General features: G+C 32.1%; 4 protein-coding genes and 1 non-coding gene across 10 annotated transcripts; 4 read left to right on the top strand and 1 right to left on the bottom strand.

Annotated features, from left to right (window-relative positions):
- LOC104718726 lies at positions 1,583 to 2,559 on the top strand. Its single transcript, XM_010436520.2, has one exon. It carries the CDS (start codon positions 1,979 to 1,981, stop codon positions 2,354 to 2,356), a length of 378 nt encoding a protein of 125 aa, XP_010434822.1. The 5' UTR covers positions 1,583 to 1,978; the 3' UTR covers positions 2,357 to 2,559.
- On the top strand, positions 8,418 to 9,097 carry LOC104718725 (NADH-ubiquinone oxidoreductase 20.9 kDa subunit-like). Its single transcript, XM_010436519.2, has 2 exons — positions 8,418 to 8,660; positions 8,748 to 9,097. Exons 1-2 carry the CDS (start codon positions 8,507 to 8,509, stop codon positions 8,912 to 8,914), a joined length of 321 nt encoding a protein of 106 aa, XP_010434821.1. The 5' UTR covers positions 8,418 to 8,506; the 3' UTR covers positions 8,915 to 9,097.
- Positions 13,123 to 13,691, bottom strand: LOC109126970 (CMP-sialic acid transporter 2-like). Its single transcript, XM_019230981.1, has 3 exons — positions 13,595 to 13,691; positions 13,355 to 13,477; positions 13,123 to 13,191 (listed from the first exon to the last, which is right to left on the bottom strand). Exons 1-3 carry the CDS (start codon positions 13,670 to 13,672, stop codon positions 13,147 to 13,149), a joined length of 246 nt encoding a protein of 81 aa, XP_019086526.1. The 5' UTR covers positions 13,673 to 13,691; the 3' UTR covers positions 13,123 to 13,146.
- On the top strand, positions 20,830 to 22,943 carry LOC104718724 (zinc finger CCCH domain-containing protein 18). 6 transcript variants are annotated; one of them, XR_756436.1, is made up of 6 exons: positions 20,830 to 21,028; positions 21,433 to 21,753; positions 21,830 to 21,976; positions 22,069 to 22,164; positions 22,333 to 22,487; positions 22,667 to 22,943. XR_756436.1 is itself a non-coding variant. In XM_010436518.2 (5 exons), exons 2-5 carry the CDS (start codon positions 21,459 to 21,461, stop codon positions 22,347 to 22,349), a joined length of 531 nt encoding a protein of 176 aa, XP_010434820.1. In that variant the 5' UTR covers positions 20,830 to 21,028; positions 21,433 to 21,458; the 3' UTR covers positions 22,350 to 22,623. The 6 variants fall into 6 exon arrangements, 2 of the variants coding, with proteins under 2 accessions (XP_010434820.1, XP_010434818.1); XR_756437.1 differs by having other exon boundaries at positions 22,654 to 22,943; XR_756435.1 differs by having other exon boundaries at positions 22,333 to 22,572.
- TRNAT-AGU lies at positions 23,079 to 23,152 on the top strand. Its single transcript has one exon. It is a non-coding gene; the product is annotated as a tRNA-Thr (tRNA).

Raw genomic sequence — 23,698 nt, 5'->3', positions numbered from 1 at the left:
GGAAGAAGGCACAATGTAAATCCAAATCCTAAACGTCGTAGCATCTTCAGCTTTGGTGTATGCATGCCATTATATTCCAATTACTTGACGACAAACTTTTGCTCCCACCACTTTTGATGTGCCTTTCAAACTTTGTATCCCCATTGTCCTCTTCCTCTTTTTTTTCAACCCGCTCCGTTTTGTAGGTATACTGTCTCGCTTTCTTTCTTTCTTTTTTCGTTAGCTAGAGTCTAGAGATCGTAACAAGAATACATATTGACCAATTTGATCTAATATCAAAATCAAGATCAGTGATACATTATAAGGCAGTGTATTATTGATATGATATTATGCGAGATAATTAAGTTTTGTACCTTGTGGACCAACTACTTAATGTGGGTTGAAATCCAACTATGAAGTGAGATTCGAAACGTACACGTGTGTTAGAGGTGGCTTATAAAATTTTACATTATATGGGTGTTAGAATTATGCTAATGGAAAGTTATGATCATATGTATATGTATATATGTTGAGACTTCATATCAAACATAGATTATCACAATCGATCAAATATAAGTTTGCCTCGGCTTTGCGCATGATACATATATTGATCATATATATTAGACAAATCTATATTTTACTTTGGTAAATTATTTTTTCCTTAGATAAGTAAATACATTTATGGCAATGTTACATGCATGGATGATTTCATTATGGGAAGGGAGCTTTAGAGTAGCATTTCGATTGGAGAGAAAATGAGGAGATCGAGAGAGAATGTCTTGTGTGAAAACGAGTGGTCTTTTTCACAATTATTTTATCAGTCAAACAAAACATAAAACACATCTCATATATATGCTGATGATATAATTATTCCCTACTCTTGAACTCCTTTTGTCATTTTATCAATACATAGGCCCACTTTTACATATACTTTTTCCTCCTTGCCAAATCATAAGAAGTTAAAACTTATAAAGTGGATCAGATAATTTATAGAAACCATTAACAACTTTTGACACTCTTCTTTAAAGTGTGTTTCATTTTAAATTGAATGCCAATAATATTAACTTTAAATCCCACCGAGAGAAGATTTGATGTGGAGACAAAGAAGTGGCTCCATTTCACCATCTCCCAAGCCACCAAAATCTCTCCTAAACCCTTTTGTCATTCCCTTTTTCTTATTCACGTTTTTTTTTACAAGGAATATTTAAACATCGATCATTTTGAACATAGAAAATACGAATATATTCAAAATTTTGACAAAGAAAAAGTAAGAATATGTAAACATAGATTAGTCTTCTACGTACATTATGATTTGAAATGTCCTTAGATCATAATATACGTACGCAAGGTTTTTGTGTTTAAAATCGAAAATTTATTCATTGAAAACATTGTTATGCATACAATCAAATCATATCAGACATTAACAAGACAATCCCCTACATAATACTCTAAATATATATTTCGTGGGAAAATAATAAAGTTTCCGTTTGAAATAAAAAGAGCCCGTAGAGGGAGGTAAGTGGGGTGCATGAAAAAAGGGGTTTATATATCTTCACAATATAATCATCCAAACAAACCAATCCATGTGCATCCCTTCAAACATTCTTCTTGTCATTTTCCTCCCAACCATTTTCTACTTTGGCCAACTTTTTTTCTTTTGTTACTTAGAAAGAAAAGAAAAATAAAAATGCAAATCTCCACTCACACATTATACATTCTCTTTTTACAATCCTTAGATTGTCCCTTTTGCCTTCTTCCTCTTGTTCTCTTCCCACTTTACTCCTGATTCTCTTCCTTTCGGAATTTCATCGAACTACTCAACAACCCTATTTACGTTTATTTTATTATGCAATATTCTCATGCAGATTAAATAATCAGAAAAATAGACCTTTTTCCTCCGTATATAAATAGGCACAACACACGTAAACATGGACCCAAACCCTATAGTAAACACTCTCAACGACTCATATCATTACCACTAATATTATACTTGTACGTCATGAGTTCAATGGCAAGAGACCGAAAAGAACAAATGGTGATCCAGTCTTCCATCGTCTTGCTTCAAGAAAGATTCCGACAACTTCAGAGAGCACGGGAGTTAAGAGCTGAGCGAGAGCTCCTTAACCCTAAACCTAACAACCAAGACAACATCTTGCAATATTACAGCGAACCCACGAGCTTTGATTTCTTCCAGTTTCTACCTCTAAACTCTCAAACATCCTCGTCACAGCAGCTTCTCTCCCTCTCCTTATGTCCACACTCCACCTCTGAATCCATTGAAAAGCCAAGCTTTTGTCATCAGTGGCCAACTAAAGACGATAAGAAGATTGGTGGGTTTGATCGATTCGACGATGTTGACACGTCTCTCCATCTCTAAAACTTGTTCCGATCCGATCCATCTTTTTCCTTTCCTTTTAGTTTATAAATATGTATGTATAACCTTTTTTTTGGTCGGTATGATCCTTTAAAGAGTCATGTAGGTGGTGGTGATATGTATGGTTAAAATGGAAATCAGATATATATATATATATATATATATATTGATTATTTCGAAGTTAATGATTATGTTTATGTTTTATATTTTGATTAGTTCGAAGTTAATGATAACGATCTACTCATTGAGTTTTTTTTTTGTTGATGGTTACCATATCATTAATTCCTCAAGTCTCTTCTTACCCCATGTAGAGCTTGATCAGCCTTCCTATTTCCTTAATATGTTATATATACACAGTAACTTCTCCACAACCAAACCCCAATAGTAAGTAAGATAGATAAAGGTGTCTTGCATATGGAAGCACACACACATGTATATGTGCTAAAATTACTAAGATGAACGAAGAAAAAAGACCTAAGTTTGTTCGTACTAAAATTACTAAGATGAACAAAGAAAAAAGACCTAAGTCAGCATTTGACTCTGTCAAACTGGTGGTGATATGTATAGTCTCTAGCTATAAAGGCATGTGGTTATAAATAATTTTAATTATTTGTAACTTAACTTCACCAAAAAAAAAAAAGGTAAGGTAAATATGTCCTGACTGGTTAAGGAGACAGACTTGAAATTCGACTTCAGTTGGGCTCCGCTTGCGCATGTTGAAACCCTGATTTTGCAGCTTTGCTTTTATATATTGACGATTTTTTTCATAAAGGAAGAAATTATTTCTCATTATAACGAGTCATGACAAATCAATCAAAACCTAGCTACTTGCATCGTATTCGATTCAGTACTCTTATATATGTCAGTAATAATTGAGATAAAGAGAGATAGAAACTAAAGTGTCGACAATATTCAATCATGCATTGATGTTAAAGAGGATATAAATTCAAGTACAAATTATTACTATTAGTTCAAAGTTATCTTAACTTATATACTTAAATTTTAGTGTTATTAGATACACTACAAGAAAATAAACCTTTAGCGAGGACACATTGCGACGGAGTACAGCTCTCGCAAATTTGCGATAGATTTGCGAGGGATTTACTAGGAAATAAAAAACCGTAGCACATCCCTCGCAAATTTGCGAGGAACTCGGTCGTCGTAAATCCGCTGCTCATTTGCGACGCATTTACGACAAATTCGCTGGGAAGGTCCCTTTCCTCGCAAATCCATCGCAATATTGCGACGATTTTGCGAGAACAAACTCCATAGCAAATTTGCTATTGAATTGCGAGTGATTTGCGAAAGCCATAGCAAATCCATTGCAAAATTAGGATAATAAGTTTTTATAAATATTACAAAACTTAATAGAATTATTCTGAAATACATTTGAATGTGTTCATAAGGTGAATTTACTAACTTTTAACATTATTTTGATGGTTTTTACAAATTAGATATTCAAGGTTTGCGACAAATTTGCGACTGATTTGCTAGAGCCATAGCAAATTCGTCGCAAATCCATTGCAAAGGACTCAAAACATAGCAATTCCCTCGCAAAAAAAACTTTAAACCCTTAACCCTAAACCCTAAACCCTAAAGACTTATTACATTACTATTAATGATTAAAAAAGATGAATCCAAAACTATTAATCAAAGATAGCAGTGCAACACAAAATTGTTAGAGAATTGGACAATTTGGCAAAAATTTGTCTCAATGTATTGAACATATATGTGATATAGTGTAGAACATCATCATGTTTAGAGTAAGATGCAAAATTGGACAATTTTGGAAAGTTTGATGATAGAAAAGAGTATGATGACACCATTGGACCTTATAATATACTTGAAAGTTAATTTGACTAATTTGTTACAATTATTTTGATGGTTTTTGCAAATTAGATATTCAAGGTTTGCGACAAATTTGCGACTGATTTGCTAGAACCATAGCACATTCGTCGCAAATCCATTGCAAAAAACTCAATACATAGCAATTCCCTCGCAAATAACAACCCTAAACCCTTGAACCTTAACCTTTAAGACTAATTACATTACTAATAATTATTAAATTGATATAATTCAATATTTATAATATAAGATAGGGCACTAATGACAATTGCAAATCCTAAACCCTAAAGATTTTGCGAGGGATTTGCTACGTTCCCTCGCAATTTGGTCGCAAAAAACTCGTNAACTCTAAATAAGAAAATTTATATTAATTATTGTTTGCGATGCTTTTGCGAGGGACTCTAGTAAATCCCTCGCAAATTTTGCGTTGGAATTGCGACGCCATTAATTTCCTATATAAGTAAAAAACCTAGTTTGAGCGAAGCTCAAACCAACACCCGCAGCTGACAAACCCTAAAAACTTCTCTTCTTCTTCCGATTTCATTCTTCTCCGGTTGTCTTCTCCGGTTGTCTACTCCTCATCTCATCCTTTCTCCGGTTGTCTACTCCTCCTCTCATCCTTTCTCTGGTTGTCTACTCCTCCTCTCATCTCTTCTCCGGTGTCTACTCCTCCTCCCATCCCTTCTCAGGTTAGTCTACTCCTCCTCTCATCCCTTCTCCGACTAATCTCCTCCTCCTCTCTCTTCTTCTGTTGTTTTTTAGATGGGTTTCGATTTAGGGTTTGTCGATTTAGGGTTTTTATTTCAATTTTTGGGTTTCGATTTAGGGTTTTTCGATTAGGGTTTCGATTCGATTTTAGGGGTTTTAATTCGATTCGGTTGGGATTAGGGTTTCGATTGGGATTAGGGGTTTTAATTCGATTCGATTGGGATTAGGGGTTTTAATTCGATTCGATTGGGATTAGGGTTTCGATTCGATTTTAGGGGTTTTAATTTTTGTTTTTAATTTAGGGTAATGATTAATTTTACATGTTCTCCTTCTCTTCTCAGATGTCTTCTCGAGACCAAAACGGATCTGTCAACCAAAACCATTACACAAGGTTCATATCTTCACAAGGATTATCTCCTCCCGTCCCTTCTCGAGGGGTACGCTCTACTGGCTCTGCTCAAAGGCTACATTCTAACGCCTCTTCTCAAGGTATCTCACCGGTGCAAAATGATCTTCCTCCTCAGCAAAATGATCCTCCTCAGCAATCAACGTCGTGTGTGAACGGTGCAAGTGCCTCTTAAGTGTTTTTCACTTTGGAAGAGTTANTAATGATTTTTACATGTTCTCCTTCTCTTCTCAGATGTCTTCTCGAGACCAAAACGGATCTGTCAACCAAAACCATTACACAAGGTTCATATCTTCACAAGGATTATCTCCTCCCGTCCCTTCTCGAGGGGTACGCTCTACTGGCTCTGCTCAAAGGCTACATTCTAACGCCTCTTCTCAAGGTATCTCACCGGTGCAAAATGATCTTCCTCCTCAGCAAAATGATCCTCCTCAGCAATCAACGTCGTGTGTGAACGGTGCAAGTGCCTCTTAAGTGTTTTTCACTTTGGAAGAGTTACTTGCAAGTCCCGGGCATGCTGGCTTACCAAAACTGGATCCTAAGCGACCTCCGGGTACTATTTGGTGAGAATGTTATGTATCTAACATATAGTTTATCTTTATGTTTTGTATTTTCAATGATCCTAATTCCTTTTATCTTATGTTTTGTAGGTTTGACCAGGATTCTTCGGTTGCTGCTACTGTCCGGGCCATTTTTGAAAGAGATTTCAAGTCAGCTCATGCCAATTGGACCCAAACACCAGGTCCGGTTGTAAACCGGTGGTTTGAAACTTTTGCGGTAAGTTACAAATTGTTGTTGTGTTTAAATTACAGATTTTGTGTGTTTATCATTCGAATTTGGTTCTGATTCTGTTTCTGATTCATTTTATGTCTTTACAAGCAAACATACAATTGGGATGCGTCCATCAATGGAAGAGTTAGAGCTGAGTTTGAAAAGAAGTTGAAGACCCGGATGAGTGATCAAGTGTCTCGGTGGAAGGGTAAGTGGAGGAAGAAAGGTAATGACGCAATGCCGCGGTGGCTTGATCCTACTGTATGGGATGGCTTGGTCAACTTTTGGTGTGAACCAAAATCAGAAGCAAAGAGTATCAATAGCCTTAATGCTCGCTATAGTGATCCTGATGGCACCGGAATACATAAGCACCGTTCTGGTCAGACCTCTTTTAAAGCCCGAGCACGAAAGCTTGTAAGTATCTATGTTTAACACAAGTTCATTAATCATATCATATATACAATATAGTAATATAGTTGTTTGATTTCTCTGTTTTTAGTCTGAGAGTACTGGTGAGCCACTACCTGATTTCCTGCGAGTACTAGAAGATACTCATAGGAAACCTGATGGGTCGTTTGTTGATGGACTGTCTGAGAAGGTGTTCAATGAAGTGTCGTCAAAGATAGCTGAAGCTGAGTCTTCCCTAATATCAGTGGATAACATGGAGAGTAGTGCTTCTATAGGTTATCACTAATTGTGAAGAACCAAATTTATGCCGAGGTAAAACATGCTTCATTGTTTATGTTAATGTTTGTGTTTGTGTAAACACTTATGGTGTCTATATGTTTTGTTGGCAGGTTGCTCCGAAGAAAAAGAACCGGATATATGGTGTTGGTAACATGCAAGCAGAAGCATCTTCAGCTCATATTGTTCAACCGCCTCCTCCTTCTGAAGATCCACTTGTTCTAGCTGCGAAGCTTGCTGCTGCCGAAGCTGTTCTTGAAACTCAGGCAACTCAACTACAGGCCAATGCACAAAAGATGCAAGAAAATTCAGAGAAGATGCATAGTTATGATGCATACTTTGATTATCTTGCATCTAAAGATCCAGAGTTTGCTGCTAGATTTTGCCGAGAAGATTCACCGGCCAGACCTGCCACCGGAGATGAAACCACTGGAGATGGAACCACCGGACAGTAAACACTGATGAACTTGTTTTGTAAACTTAGTACTCTTTATCCTCTCATATCTATTTTTTGTGTAGAACAAAATCGGTTATTATGTTTTGTTATTGTAAACTTAGTTTTTCTAATTACAGCATTAATTTACTTAAGTATAAGGTTTAATTATAATTCCAGGTTTAATTTTAATTACAGGTTTAATTTAATGAAGCTTACCAAAATGAAAATTCTAATTTTTTTTACAATTTGCACCGTTATTAAAATTTGCAACGGAAATTTTAATTGCAAAAGCATCACAAATTTGCGAGGGATTTACTAGATCCAGAATTGCTAGGATTTTGCTAGAATAATAGTTCCTCGCAAAATGCGTGGGATTTGCGAGGGACAACATTTCCTCGCAAAAGTTGCGAGGGAATTGCAACGTTGACCGATTTGCGAGACGCGATTTGCGAGGAACGGACTTTCCTCGCAAATTTCTCGCTTTTGTCGATTTGCGAGGGATTCGCGATATATTTGTCCATCGCAAAAGACATGTTTTCTTGTAGTGATATGATATTTGTAAATATATCAGATTTTAGAGATTTCAAAGTCCATATTGTTATTCAAATACAAGTTAATTAAGACACTTGATTTAATCTGTTCTTCTTCAAAAATCGAAATATTCTTTAATTAGTTCATTAACATGAATTTCAATGAAGAAATGATCTATCTATACAATTGGAGATATATAAAACCACACAAAAATATTGCAATCAACGCGCAATATTTATCGAAATTTTTACCATGTATAGAACATAAGTAGTAATATAACTTAAAACCATGCACATTGCTCGAATAAGAAACAAGATATCTCCTTTTCTCTATGACTCTATCTATATATATATATATATATATCGCTAGAGATCTCAAATATGTAATGATAATAGCTTCAGCGATAATATTTGTAATGTTGATCGATCTGATCGTTGAGTTACGATCGAAACGATTAGTATTGAGATTAAATGGACTAAAATATGGTTATAGTTGAAAAAGTGATATGATTCTTGAAACAAGCACTGATTTGAAGAACTGCAACGACATTCAGAGATGCTAATGTTCTTAATTTAGGCCCATTGGGTCTATTACGATAAAGCCCAACAAAGGGTCTGTCAAAGAGAGAGAGAGTGTCTCTGGATGAAGTAGAAGCTCTCTCAGCTTCCTGTTGAAATGAATGAATATAACCTAGTAGAAATAGGATTTTGATCGGAAGAAGGAAGAAGATAGAATCAGAGAGAGATTCGTAGATTTGAGATATAGATCGAAGATGAACACAGACATCACTGCCTTGGAGAAGCCACAATACCCAGTCGTTGATCGGAACCCCGCGTTTACTAAAGTCGTTGGCAATTTCAGCACCCTCGATTACCTCCGTTTCTCTACCATCACCGGCATCTCCGTCACCGTCGGCTATCTCTCTGGTCCACACACCTCTCTCTCTCTCTCTATACCTCTCACTGTTGAAATATGTGTTTTGAGAATGTGCTGATTTGGTGTGTTTTCTGTAGGGATTAAGCCTGGGATTAAAGGACCGTCAATGGTTACTGGAGGACTGATCGGACTCATGGGTGGTTTCATGTATGCGTACCAGAACTCAGCTGGTAGACTCATGGGTTTCTTCCCTAACGACGGTGAGGTTGCTAGTTACCAGAAGCGTGGTGGTTTCTCTAAGTGACGACTTTAGTGTTATTTTGTTTGTGTTATTCTGGATCTGGGCTTCATTTGAAAACTCTTATTTTCTCTGCTGTTTGAGGATATAATATGTGCCTCCTCTGTTTGTTTGTTATGACTTATGATGATGATCAAATAAGATTTGTTGTGACAATGAAATTCTGATGAATATATATATATATATATATATATATATATATATATGTTCTTGTGATTCTGAGTGATGTTGCAATAAAGGATTTTTTTGGTTCTGCAATCAGATTAGTGACTTGATAGGTATGATATTTGTTGTGTTAAGTATTGGTTTGTAGATAGATGTGTATATACCAGTGTTAACAGTCCCAGATGAAACAAGGAGCAACTGCATTCGAATCTCTTTGAGATACCTTGTCCTTGTGGTGTAGCTTCTGGAATGTTTCCTATGACATTATGGTGCAAAAGCTACCTTGAGGGGATTGGTGCACCCAAAGGAATCAGATGTTGTAGCTTCTTTGCCTGTGGTTTGATTGGATTTGGTTAGTTGTTGTGTAGCTTTTGGAGAGGAAGTACCAATGGGTAGAAGTGAGAAAGTCGATCTAATTGATACTGCTCTATGTAACCTTTCTATCGATGAAACCCTTTTTGCTGTCAGTTTGTCTTTCCATCTCGTAGTGTTCTGATTCTTGTTCAAGATCCATGACTCAGTCCCTTTTTTTTCAACGGTCGTGAACAAAAGAGTTAGTCAACAATGGATAGAGATGGACTTTGCATTGTTGATGGAATATGCGATCTTCCTTCTCCTCCTAACCTTCTAATTCGTGGAATTCCTTGATGTGGCTGGCTCGAGCCTTGACTGAATAAAGTGGTTGTCGTGGCCAGGACTTATATCTCTAACACTTCGATGCATCAACAACAACTATATTTTGATCTGCCTCTTTATTTTGGTCTCATGTGCATTGCTTCCATGCCTAATCATATTTTCCCCTTCTCACTTTCTACATAGATGTCCAAAATGTGTTGCATATGTAAACGACGCACCATGGTCAATATGTGGAGGCTTCAGCTATTATTATATTCTTTACCTGAAAGTTTAGAACTACACTATTTAGCTCTTATTTCTTTAGCTTTCAGAGGATTCATGCCTCCAAAATAAAACAAAATTAGGTAGTAACCCGTGCTACAGCACGGGACAAAACATTTTAATATAAATTTTAAATTCGTCAAATGACTAAGAATTATATTAACTCGGGCGTCATAGCACATGTGCGCTATTTTCATGTAAATTAATAAAATTCAAACTTAGACGTGTTTAGTTTGGAACGGGAAATACGTCTCGTCCTAACCTATCCCCTGGTGACCTGTTTTATCTTGTTTCATCTTCTCTCGTCTCATCTCGTCTCTCGTTGCATCCTGTATCATTATAATGTTTTTTTCTTTTAAATAATTACTCGTTAGACAATATCTATTAAAAGAGATTGAGTAAGAAATTTAGACGGGATACCAGAGTTCTCCATTGATTATATTTTTTTAGTTAGTTGAAATGATCAAAAATATAATTTCAAAAACTATATAATTGTCTTCAAAAATACCAAAATTTTCTAAGTGCTCGTTCCAAAACAGTTAATTACATGTTGCATAGTTAATCCTTATCCAAATTAGTGAAAGCGTCACATTTGAATTTATCTACCTATATTTTTTTATTTCTTATTTTTATCTAAAATTTATGTCTCTTTTTTAAAAATGTTCAATTTATTGTTTTTCATTATTCGACTTACCCGTTTCAGTTTATATATATTATTTATTGTCTTAATATCATAAATAGACTGGAATTTTTCTCAAAATTTAATTATTGTTTCTTAAAGTATATGTACTTAATTAGTAAATTAAATTACTTCAAAAACAGTGGTAAAACATATATTAAGTTAAATAATAAACCCTTTTAGGGTCTTAAATTTTTAATTGTATAATATTACTCAAAAAAATTTTGAAAATCGTTTGAGTACAATGTTTTCTATTATATGAATAACCCATTTCTGTCATTTCTCCACTATTTCTCATCGCAATACCATAAATAGACTGGAATTTTAATCATAGTTTAATTTACATGTTCTGTTATGATATGAAATCATATGCGTAAACATTAATATGTTTCTGATTATATTAAGAGTATATTTATAAGAAAAATATTAATCTTATGATTAAAGATTTTCAATCCGTCTTTTATTTCGATTTCAGTTGAAATTATTTAGTGTTTTTTTGGATCTTTTGATTCGATTTCGGTTGAAATTATTTAGTGTTTTTATGATATCCATAGAAACCAAACACACCCCGTGTTTGTTAAAAATATTAAGTGATTTACTTATGTATTTTCAAACTAATCAAAATATTTTTCATAGTTTGCTTAGAGGTGTTAAATCAGAATATCATATTCCACTTTGATTTTAGTTAGATTTTGGAACAGGAAACCCTTCTTATCCCATATTTTCACCTCTCGTCCTGTCGCTTTCCGTCACGTTTCGTATTCGCTAATATATTTGCATAGGCTGAAATTTTGTCGTTTTTATGCAAATTAAACGATTTAAACATTTTAAAATATTGACATGTGGGATAAGATTTTTACATACATTCTAATTTTCCCCATAATGTACATTTTAAAGTGGCTTAAGGTAAAACTGTTAAACATGTCAAATATGTCATGCGTTCGCGTGAGTAAATAGTATGTCTGCTTCATACCATTTACGCTTACATATGAATAAATCGCTCTTGTTAATTTATAAAATATATTTGGAGCTAGAAAATAATACATAATTTTAAACATTAATACACATATTCTTTGAAAATAATTTAATTTGATAAGTACTGATATACACTACAAATTATTTAAATATTTTAAGACTTTATATTAGATAAATATATCTAATTAGATTTTTGTGTTATATTTTTTAAAACTCACATACAACCTACAATTGAATACTATTTTTAATTTAAAAAATCGACATTGCATTAATTAAGAATGTAATGCATGCTAATTGTCCTTTTAATTTTTCTATTTTTTTAATATATTATCTAATTATAATATACTTGTTTTGTTAGTTTGTGATCCATGTGACTTGTGTTATTAGATTGATATTAAATTGTGATGATGGATGTGGCCCGTGGATTATATTGGTACAATGATCTAAAAGAGCGAATTAGCTTATTGTTGCTTAAAAATAATTTTATTTAATTAGTTCTGTTGGTGTTAGTATGCAATATAGTGATTATTTTGTGTTGATCATCGTTATCATTCCCTTTTTCGTATTAAGACAGCTGGTTAATAACTAAATATGTTAAAGTTGTAATATTATAATATGCAGTGTTAATTCATTGGGTAAATAATTTCCCAATTACATATTTAAATTCTTTTTTTTGAAAATTGAATGGCATAATTCATAAGTGGAATAATTATATTTCATTTCCAAATTTAATATTTATAATTTATGTGATAGACAAAAAAATGTAACAATGAATTTATGTAACGAAAACTCTTTGTATTCAAGTTAAAATATTCATCATTTTTCTCAAAAATGTTAAAATTATTATTTTGGAGTTCTAGTAATTGATTAAAAAAAAAATCTTAAACGGTTTTAATACAACTCTTTGTTAAGTTATATCAAGTTCAACTGAATTACATAAAATCCAAAACTAATTATTTTGAAATGAAAATGGGTCATGTTTATTAACAAATCTTGAATAGTATATGAGATCTTTTCGAATAACAACGAAGAGTTTACCTAACTATGAAGTTAAAAAAACCGAATATCTTCTACACCATTCAATATCCGATTTATCAATGTTGTGAAACAGATATATAATTTAGATTTGAAGAAATGTTACAAAAATATTCACAAAAATATACCATTTAAAAAGAGTTAATAAGTAAACAATAATGAAGTATAAAATATTCTCGACTTAAGTCATCTGAACTTGCCGTTAGAAAAGCAACGGGTTGGTTCCTTTGTGATACCAGTTGAGAATAGTGTCTTCACATCAAGTTCATACAAAGACCTCACTACCTAAGAACAGAGAACAGAGAAAGTTCAACAACACAAGCCAAAAGTTCTGATCTAGACAGTAACTGACCACAGCGTTAGTTAACACAACCAACTCAACCAGAGAACTGAAAAGAGAGTTCATTTCTCTGATGCTATATGGAGAAAAAAACTGTGTATCAAGATTAGCAAACCTGAAGATAAATGTTTGTGTCGTACTGGCTCTTTAGAGCATACTCGTTGTAGACGGATGCCAAAGATGTATAGTAACCTGCATGATGATGTGCTGAATAAGCGTAAGCACGAATTACAACTTTTCTTTGATGCAGCAACAGGTTCGCAATTGCATTACTTACAACAGACTATGTGCATGAAATCACTTCCATACTAAATTCCAAGGGAAGGATATATAAGAGCCAAGAAATGTAACTTACAAAGATAAAGGTACAGATGTATGCACCCGTAGCAATTGGAACAGCCACAGCAGTAGCACCTTCAGGAAGAGAACGCAGCTGATTTACACTAATCCCTATCAGCAAGAGCGCAAGTGCTTCCCACTACAACAAAAAATAAGAAATTAAATCCCATTGAGTTGGAGGTAAGGAAGGTCAAATAGAATATGTGTAATACTAAAAAAATTATACATACAGTAACCAAGAATAATTGAACCTGACCTGTATGATGGAAAACCGTCGCTTCATTATCATCTTCAGTAGTACAGCAATTACTAGAACCTTTAGATTGCTGAGCATCTTAACAGTAGCAGGATTGAAATATAGCTGGCACAGCAGAAAAGTGAATCGTTGTGTGAAACTAAATAATAGAAAGAAAGATAGATCCAAACATTAGCCAAGAAAGGCTAGATATATACAACAGCTGAGCATACTGTAACTATCTTATAAGCAATTGTTCAGTGCAAATTTCACAGCAAGCTCAAACATCTATCACCAAAAGGTAGCCTGTCATATTGCAGAATTCTGAGCTGAACTTGCATATAAACTGTTGTATAGCTATCGCCTCCAAATCAACATATCCGAAACTGAGTTCTTAAAACGCATGCAACGAACAAAGCATCAAATATAGTGAGAATGTGGGGGAATATCTTAAGTGATTATGATGATAACTATGGATTCGATTAATCTTTCCAAGTCTAACGAACTTAAAGAAATTCACATCACTAGCTGAATTTCATAATCAACAGATCCAAAACTCACCATTGATTCCAAACTTCAATCAAAAACATTAGTAGAAGACCCACTTTTCGTTTGGGATAAAGTTTTCGACCTACCTCTTACGGTTCTTAGACATCATAAACAAAACTTTCATATCTTCTTTTAAGTTAAAAAAAGGAATTTTACGAACAAAATTTTTACAAACACTAACGCAATAAGAATACACTTAAAACTCAGTATGAGGATCAGATCTGTAAGCTATCTTTAAGTTGAGCCAAACCAAAAGATAGATTCCTTTGGCCATCTGCAAAGCTTTTACCCAACAATCCAAATACAAATAATAATTGTTGTTGGTCGATGCTGCTTGGTCCGAATCCTGCTTCATCTGTGCAGCTTCGTCGGCAAAAGACAAACAATTTTTTTGCAAAAGAACTTGGAGACGGCGACAAAGAGCATAGAGAGAGAAACAATTTTTTTTAGGTCTTTTAAATTGACGAACACGATCAAAATGAATCAACAGTCAAGATTAAATAGAATGATCCAAAATAATATAAGCGGGTCAAAAATGATCCGCGTCTTCATCCGTTTAGATGGGTAGAGAAATTTCCTTTGTACCTTTTAATTAAATCGAATATTTGGTCATAACTCCAATATCATACTCTTACTCTTGTAATTTCTTACAAAACAAAGATTTATTAGTTAAACGATTTTACAAATAATAGTAAAGATAAGAATTATTATGCAACTTGATTACAATTAATTGACTTTACATCAATCGGTTCACTCATATAAACAGTGCCAACTATATCAAATTAAACAATACCACCTTAAATTTTACTAAATTTTAAGCGTGTGAAATCTACAAAACAAATAATTAAATGAAATGTAACTGAAATAAAACTGTCTCTTTTTTCAATATCTTTTAATTTCTCATTGAGCTAGCTAAATTGTATAAATAGGAGCACATTGATAGTATACAACCGCATTTTATTTCATATGTATGAATAATATTCCCCGGATTGGCTTGTTTGAATTATTCAAGTAATAACAAGAATAGGATTCATGCTGATATTTTTTTTTGCTTTTTTGTAATTTTAAATAAATTTAACATATATGTTTTATTTTATTGGTTTTAAAAGTATTTTATTATTGTTTTGTTTTGAAAAAAAAATTACTTATAGCTAATTTTTCATATTTGGAAGGTAAATTCTTGTTTGACATCTAAAAGTTTTGTTACCTCATATGCTAAGTTTTGGCTTATGAAAATCACATATATATAAAAGTAAAGTTTAACTCTCTCCTTATTGGTCCACTTGGTAATGCAATTTTAACAAAAAACAAATAATTATATTAAAACACAAATTTAAAAACAATTAATTTTCACATTTAACTCACATAATATAAAACTGAAATCATATAAATTATGCATTAACTTTATTTCTCCACTAAGTTGTATTAATCAATTGTATTAAAACAAAACAATAAATTAGAATTGTAATTCTCATTTTTCTAAATGTAATTTTTCATCATTTCTCTTCCTATAAATACTCATTATATTATTCTCTTAGTCTATCACTCTTTCATATTCTCATTTTCTTCCACTACTCTCAAATCTTTTTTTTTGTTTTCTTTTGTATTTTTTTCTGTTATTGTTGTTGTATGGGTAATAAAAAATCAAATCAAATATCATTGTAAGAGCTTAGTTTTAGAGTTTGTATGATATGTATATCTTATATATATTTTTTAATCTTTTAAAAGATTTATCTCCATTTTCTATTTTATATAACATCTTATAAGTCATTATTTTCATACTTTCTTACAATATTCACCACACAATAAGATCATGAAGTTGAAATGATCAATATCTAATTATCTATTATGTCTCTGGTTATCTCACATATTCATGTATCATTTTTAATCATTTATAAATTTCAATATAATATTTAAAGATCAATGTAATTATCCATTTATCAATTTATAAAGACTATTTTGTTTTGTGATCCAATTGATAAATCTGCAAAGATCAATATAATATATATTTTTTTTATGATTTGAGGTTTTTGAAAACAAAAAAAAAATATAATTAAACAATTGGTTTTTGTGTCTTATATGATAATTAATCCTAATCAATGGCTCCCCAATGTTGCCCCTAAAATATTTATCACCATATCTATTCATATTATGTGAAGAACTAATCAAAACAAGGGTTAAATGTGGAGACAATTACGAGTCTAAAGAAGCAAGACAGAATGAATCGAAAACAGATTGAAAACGAAACAGAGTTATAGATAGAGTAGTAATAGAAACAGTTGAAATGGAAAAGTTGAAAGGGAAACAGTTGAATTAACAATAGAGATAAAGAGTAGATAAGGTGGATTTCCTTGATGACTGTGGCGATCATCAAATAGGAGTAAACAGGATCATCAAAAATCATTAAACATGAGTAGCGATCAGCATGGTGGTGGTGTCTCCACATGCTCATCTGCAAAACAATACAACAAGATAATTTTAATAAGCCAAACATCTCCAACAGTTAATAGCTATAATTGTTACAGTACCATCTCAATTGTTCCCTAAGGTAATCATAACATCTCCTTATCTACACAGTACCATCTCAATCTCAACCGACTCTTAGATATCTATTGTTCCCTAAGGTAATCATAGCATCTCCTTCATCTCAACCGACTACTGTTCCCTAAAGTAATCATAACATCTCCTTCATCTCAACCGACTACTGTTCCCTAAGGTAATCATAACATCTCCTTCATCTCAACCGACTACTGTTCTCTAAGGTAATCATAACATCTCCTTCATCTCAACCGACTATTGTTCCTTAAGGTAATCATAACATTTCCATCCCTACCTACCATACCTATCATCTCATTTTCTACCTACTCTTACCTAAGGTTGCTTCCTTGCTTGATTTTTTAGACTTCTTCTTATCAATTTCCTCGGATCCCCCCCTCCTTCTCCTCATCAAAAGCTGCTCCTGAAAAATGAACACTAGAAGTGGAACGATTACTTGAGCTGGATGTACCATCCTGATCTCACATTAAAAAATGATCCAAAAAAAGAAATCATATTCAACTAAAACTTAAATATAAAAATAAAAATATAATTTCAAAAATACCTTTTAACTAAATTCTCTAAAGATGAAACCATTAGTATGAAATCTAGCACTATAAATTAAATTAACTAGTGAAAAACAAAAACAAAAAACCAAAAAAATAAGCTATCCTTGGGGTTTTAAAAATTATTGAGATTGAAGAATTCATATAATTTTATTAGAAAACTAATTTAGTTTGTCACTTCAAAAGTAATATTTTTTTATTTTGAAATATTATGTGTAAGTGTTGAGTTTATATCAACAAACAACCAAATCATGTGAATTTTGATTCGGCCACTTGGTATTCCTTTTATTTTAGGTTATAAAAAATTAAAATATTTATTTATAATTAAAGACATGTAACTCCATTTAACTCAAATGTAACTCCTATCCAATAATTGTACATTAATTCATTCCTCCTACTAACTTATTATCTTTCAAGAGAAATTATTTTTGGTTAAATTTTAATATTTTTTATTTATTTTGGTTGGCTAAACTTATATTCATATTTTGGTTGGCTAAATTAATATATTTCTCATGTAAAATTATTGTTTATAATATATTTCTCATTTCAAAGTTTAAAGCAATATATCATATATATAAAAATAAGGTTTTGGTCTCTCCTTATTGGTTGATTTTCATTTAATGTTTTCTAATTTTTTTTTTTTTTTTTTTTCTAATTGCTTTAAACAATATTTAAGACCCAATAAACACAATACATTTAACTCACACATTAAAATAAAATTATAACTGAAAATAAAATAAATTATGCATTAATCATATTCTACCACTCAATTTTATTCAAACACAATAAATTACTATTGTAACTCCATAGTTCTAAATGTAACTTCCATCATTTCTTATCATATAAATAAGCATTCTCTCAATCTATCATTCTCTCATATTGACATTCTTTTACTATCTCATTTTCACATTCTCTCATTCTCTTCTACAATACCTCAAATCATTTTTCGTTTTTTATTTATTTTTGATTTCTTATTTTTGTTTATGGGTTGGAAAAAACAAATGAAATATCATTGTAAATTTTTAATGCTAAATTTTAATTTTCGAGACTACATGATATATATTTTACATTGTTCTTATTTTAAAAGATTCATCTTCACTATCTAATTTGGATTATTATCTTATTAGTAATCATTCTCTCCTCCTCTCCCACCAATATCAAATGTTGTTATATCTCATATGTGTTGTAAGAGTTTGATTCTATATTTTAATTTAGAAAGTATTATATATATATATATATATATATATATATATATTTTTTTTTTTACATTGTTCTATTTTTTAAAGATTCATCTCCATTATCTGATTTGGATTACCATCTTATAGTAATCATTCTCTCATTCTCTCCCACCAATATCAAATGTTGTTATATCTCATATGTGTTGTAACTTGTAAGAGTTTGATTCTATATTTTAATTTAGAAAGTATTATATATATTTAACATTGTATCAATTTTTATTTTATTTATATAAAAATAAAATATTTCTTTTATATTTCTTGCATTTCTAATCTATTCATATTTATTTTTTAAATTTGCATAGTTAAATTTAAATTCACATATGTTGGTTTTTACAAAAAATTTAATTTTATTTGATAATTAGATGTTCCTATTCATTTTTAAACGATGTAACATAATATATATAAGCATTTTGTCTTGCAATCACAAGTTCTATTTCCATTGCTTAACTCTATGGTTAAATTATAACATATGTTGTCCTATTTGTAGGAACAACAACATATTTATTTAATATATTTAAAAGAGCAGATGATTAATCAAAATAAACATTTCTCAAAAAATTTTAATTCAATTAGTGTGAGTGTACTTATTACTTTGAAAAACTTTTACATTGAAGTTCATAAAATCATATAAGAAAACTAAAATACTATGTCACTTCAAATTTGGAAGGAAACACTTGGTATTCCTTTTTAAAAAAGTCAAGACACATATAAAAATTTATTAATATTTAACTCACTTTAAAGGCATAAAATGTCATTTAACTCAAAAATAACTTCTATCCAATAATTTCATACATTCCTCCCATAAATCATATATATATATATATATATATATATATGTTCAAGATTATATTTAAATATTACAGAATTTTTTAGTTAGCTAAACTTATAGTCACATATATACAATATATATATACTTAAGAATTTATATTACTTATTATCACCATAATTCGACCCATTATTTGCTTAACTCAAAATTGGTTTCAAAGCCAGCTAAATAAAAACAGAAACGATCTTATTGATATTAGACCAAAACATGGGCATACAAACATAATCACTTACACAAAGATAATTATTTTTAAAAAATAACTTATTATTGCAACATCAACGTATGAAGGTTTACATAAGCAGTTAATTAGAAAATCTAAAATACAATAAATGTATTGGAAACAATATCAGTCAATGATAAGATTGGATCCTCAAAAGCAAAAAACAATATCCTCATGATTCATAAGAAATAAACGCCACAATTGTACACATCTAAACGAAATGGTATAAAGATATAGTGTATAAATACAAGTGACTGCGAAGCCCGTATATGCCTAACTAAAACGAAATAATACAAAAGAGAAAACAAAAAAGACAAAAAAAAAAACAAGAAAGTGCCAACTACACCACAACCCACGCGTTGCGTGGGGAAGCAGCTATTTTCATATATTTTATAAGATATGTATTGTTATTTTTTTATTATATGCCATCAAAATTTGTTTATGTATGTGTTTTTTTTGTATGTTTATGTTGTTTGGTATGCTTTCTCGGTCAAGATGATTTTGAGAAATATGCTACATATTTGGTTTTAATTTTGTAAAAGGTTTAATACGTGTAAATATTGTTTTTTAGTGATTTAAGAACGAAAATATCAGAAAGGGAAAGGTATATTCTCTCTTTCGTGGTAGATTTAAAAACTGGTCAAAATTTGGAAATAATTCTTTGATTGGTTTTACTGAAAACCTGATTCTTAATTTAACAAAATAAAAGGAAACTGCTAAACTATATTTTTATTAATTTTAAATGTCATAATAGTCGTAAATTAAATTTGAATGACATAATCTCCTAACAAAACTTTCACATGTAATTTATTATTATAAAAAGTCACTAGGATTTAACTTATTTAGTAATAAAATTATATATTTTTAATTTTTAATATTTTTTATATTTAGTGATATAATTATTCTTATAATATTATAATTTTATCAGGATAAAACACTAAAATTATGAATTATAACTTTTTGTATAATGTATAATTAATCAGAATAATTAACTGTTTTATTTATTTAAAATAATACTATTATTGTTTTGTTTGATATATAATTAATTAATTTAACTGATTGTTTATTTTTCAGTGTATACAGTTTAATGATTGATTTTTCTATTTTGGAACACATATATAGAAAAGAAATTTGCTATTAATATGGAATTTAAGTAGAATTAATTAGTTTCTATAAAAAAAATTGATTTTGTCAATTTAGCAAATTTTACTTATTGCTTTTAGTGCAATTTTGTAGGAAGTAAAATTTTAAATAAACAAAATTAAAAGGGTAGAACCAAAAATGTACTTCAAAAATGTATATATAGATGTTACAGTTTAAATAATATAGTAGGGATATAAAGTTGTGAGGAATTAGGCAAATACGATAATGCAATATGGAAATGTCATAAATCACATATGGTAACGGTTGATTAAAAAGGTAATCGAATAAATAAATAAAACACATTTGTTGGAAAAAATTCAAGAAAACGTTCGTCGATTCCATCGCCGACGCTTCAACTCGGTGACATATGTTGTTCAGGTCAGTTGTTGAATCTTTCTCTGCATCGTTTCCGTTCGCCCCTTGTCAATTGTGTAATCAATCACGCCCGTTGTCTTCGTAGTTCTGATTCCCCCTCTCGTCACAGTTTTTGCCAGTGCCGTGTTATGGATAAAAGATTTTTTTTTGTTCGCCAAGGATTTGTTTTCTCTATATGTGCTTATTCCCGAAATTAGGGCTCCTCGGTTCTAAAACGTGTTTATCAAGTAGTCGAGAGTCTAGGGTTTATTGGTTCAATAGATCCACACGCAAATGTGGATCCTTTTTAATCATCTGTCCTCATTCTTTTGGACCGGTCAATTTGGATGGTATAGTGTTATAGTCTCATCGAATTCTGATTTTTGGTGTCATCGTAACCCTTTTATATCGAATTGGATTCTAAGTAGATACAGAGTCATATGCGAGCAGTAGAATGGAGGAAGAGGCTGTGGAATCGAGGAAGAGTAGGAAGGAGCAAGAAAGAGAAAGGCGGCGTCTAAGAGACAGAGAAAGAAGACAATCTATGAGCCAAGATGAGAGGGAAAAGCATTTGGCTAGGCGCCGCAAAAACTATCAGCTGCGAAGGCAGAGAGCTGAGATAAACCGTCTTGACTCTCAGATCCAACCAATCAGTGGATGCAGCCAAGGAGCAATGAATTCACCGCCTGATTCTGGAGCCAGCTTGGTTGAGTCGTCTGATCAGAGTGAGGCTCTAGCTCCATCTAAAGGTAATTAATGTAAATTCAGAACTAGATAGTTGTGAAAGTGTATATCATGTGTGTGTGTGTGTTTGGTGACTTGCAGGTGTGGGAATACCAGTGGAGGAGCTGGCTAAAATGATGGGTAGTATAAGGCTGAGCCGTCTGAAACATCTGGCTAGGACATTGAATAAGTCCAGTACTAATGGTGCAGAGTCCAGCAACACAGGAGCATCAGATGCAAAGACCAGATGTAATTAAGCTAGCTAACTCACATATATAACAACACTATATTCAGAAAGAGAGAGAGAGATCTAACTTGATTAAGGCTACGTCAATGGACAGGTGCAATGTCAAGTGGGCTACGTTTGAGTCGGATGAAACGACTGGTAAGATCAAAGGGCCAGCAAGAAGGGTCATTGTCGCATTCCCAAACGCAAGGTTGGTTAATAACTTGCAAATTAAGACAAATTCACATATAAAGTTGGTATTTTTTTGGATGATTACAAATCAAGTCACTTCTTTCTCTCATGCATCATTTAGCTCTCTCCAATATTCTCCGTTCAACTAATATACTAACTGACTCTCTTCTTCTTCTTTTGTTAACAGAACCTGAGCTTCAATAGAGTGTACAACTTGAACGAGAAACCTCATCATCAACTAGTGTTTGTAAAAGTGAACCTATTATTGTTTTGGAGATACATCTAGGAAACTCACCATATTTTGTTTTCAAATGCAAGTGAGAGAATACATCATATTCTTCGGTATTTTTCTTGTCACAGCCATTTCCTATCCGACATTTATCATTATTTGTAGTTCGGAAGAAGAAACGAGAGTTTACATATCATAGTTGAGTAAACCTATTTTGCAGACAAGATAATAATTTTGACAATGTGACAATTCTCTTGTTATTGACTGAGGGATGTAAAGATTTACATAATAGGTTTTGAATCTTTGAGAAGGAAGGATGGCCATAAGAAGTTTGGTATGACTAGGGGGGCTATCTCGTAAAATTAAATATTTTGATGATGAAGTTTGGTAGTCCCAATCATGGAGCTCCGGATAAAAGTAGTAAGTATGTATGGATTATAAAGAGAGAAGGATGGAAGTTTGCTGATAAAAAGCATTTGTGGAGCAAAAAAATGCTAACATTGTAAGATTCAAATGAACTGTTAAAAAATAAGTTCTACTGAGATTATTATATATAACATATTTGGTAACAGGAATTTCGATTTTATAAAAGAACTGTCACTGGATTTACTTGCATACATCAAAAAGTAAGACATGTTGCAACAAATATGATCGTCCAACGCCTGTACCAGATTTATAGTATGTTGTGCAATAACTGTCGCGTAGCTTTCATAGCTCAGTTGGTTAGAGCACCCGTTTAGTAAGCGGGAGGTCTTGAGTTCAACTCTCAATGAAAGCAATTTTCTTTTCTTTTTTTTGAGACTTAAAAGTCTCTCACAAGTGCCAGATATTGAATAAAGCAATTTGGTGGCCTCTGAGTCTGCGATGGCCGCTTATGAAGATTCCTGCCAACGCTTTTTTGAGGAACAGAAGAAGTTGCCTGAGGGAGCTGAGTTAGCTGCGGTTGATTCACATGAATTTGTGTGGACGCTACTGCTTGAACCTCCCAGGGTCCGTTGGCAAACCGACTCAAGTTAACGGTAAATGACGGGTTTGTTTTACGGGATGACAAGTCACTTGCACATTACAATGCCGGCCATAAAGGAGTCGTATCACTGTCGCTGTCTTCGTGAGAGAGCTTGGTGGGGAGATAGACGTGGACTCCGTTTAACTTTTAAAACATATCTTTTAATATGTGTGATCCTAATCTCTCTCTCTCTCTCTCTGTAATACTCTTGACGATGTTCTTATTCTTGGGAGGTTTATTATTATTATTAGTTTTCTATAATTATTACTTTATCCTAAGTGTATTAGTATTACTCCTTAAACAAAAAAATCAATGTTG

The sequence above is a fragment of the Camelina sativa genome, chromosome 10 (genome assembly GCF_000633955.1).
Source record: "Camelina sativa cultivar DH55 chromosome 10, Cs, whole genome shotgun sequence".
Taxonomy (NCBI): domain Eukaryota; kingdom Viridiplantae; phylum Streptophyta; class Magnoliopsida; order Brassicales; family Brassicaceae; genus Camelina; species Camelina sativa.
Note: the sequence above shows the minus strand (reverse complement) of the source record. Positions and strands in the feature narration are given on the sequence as shown.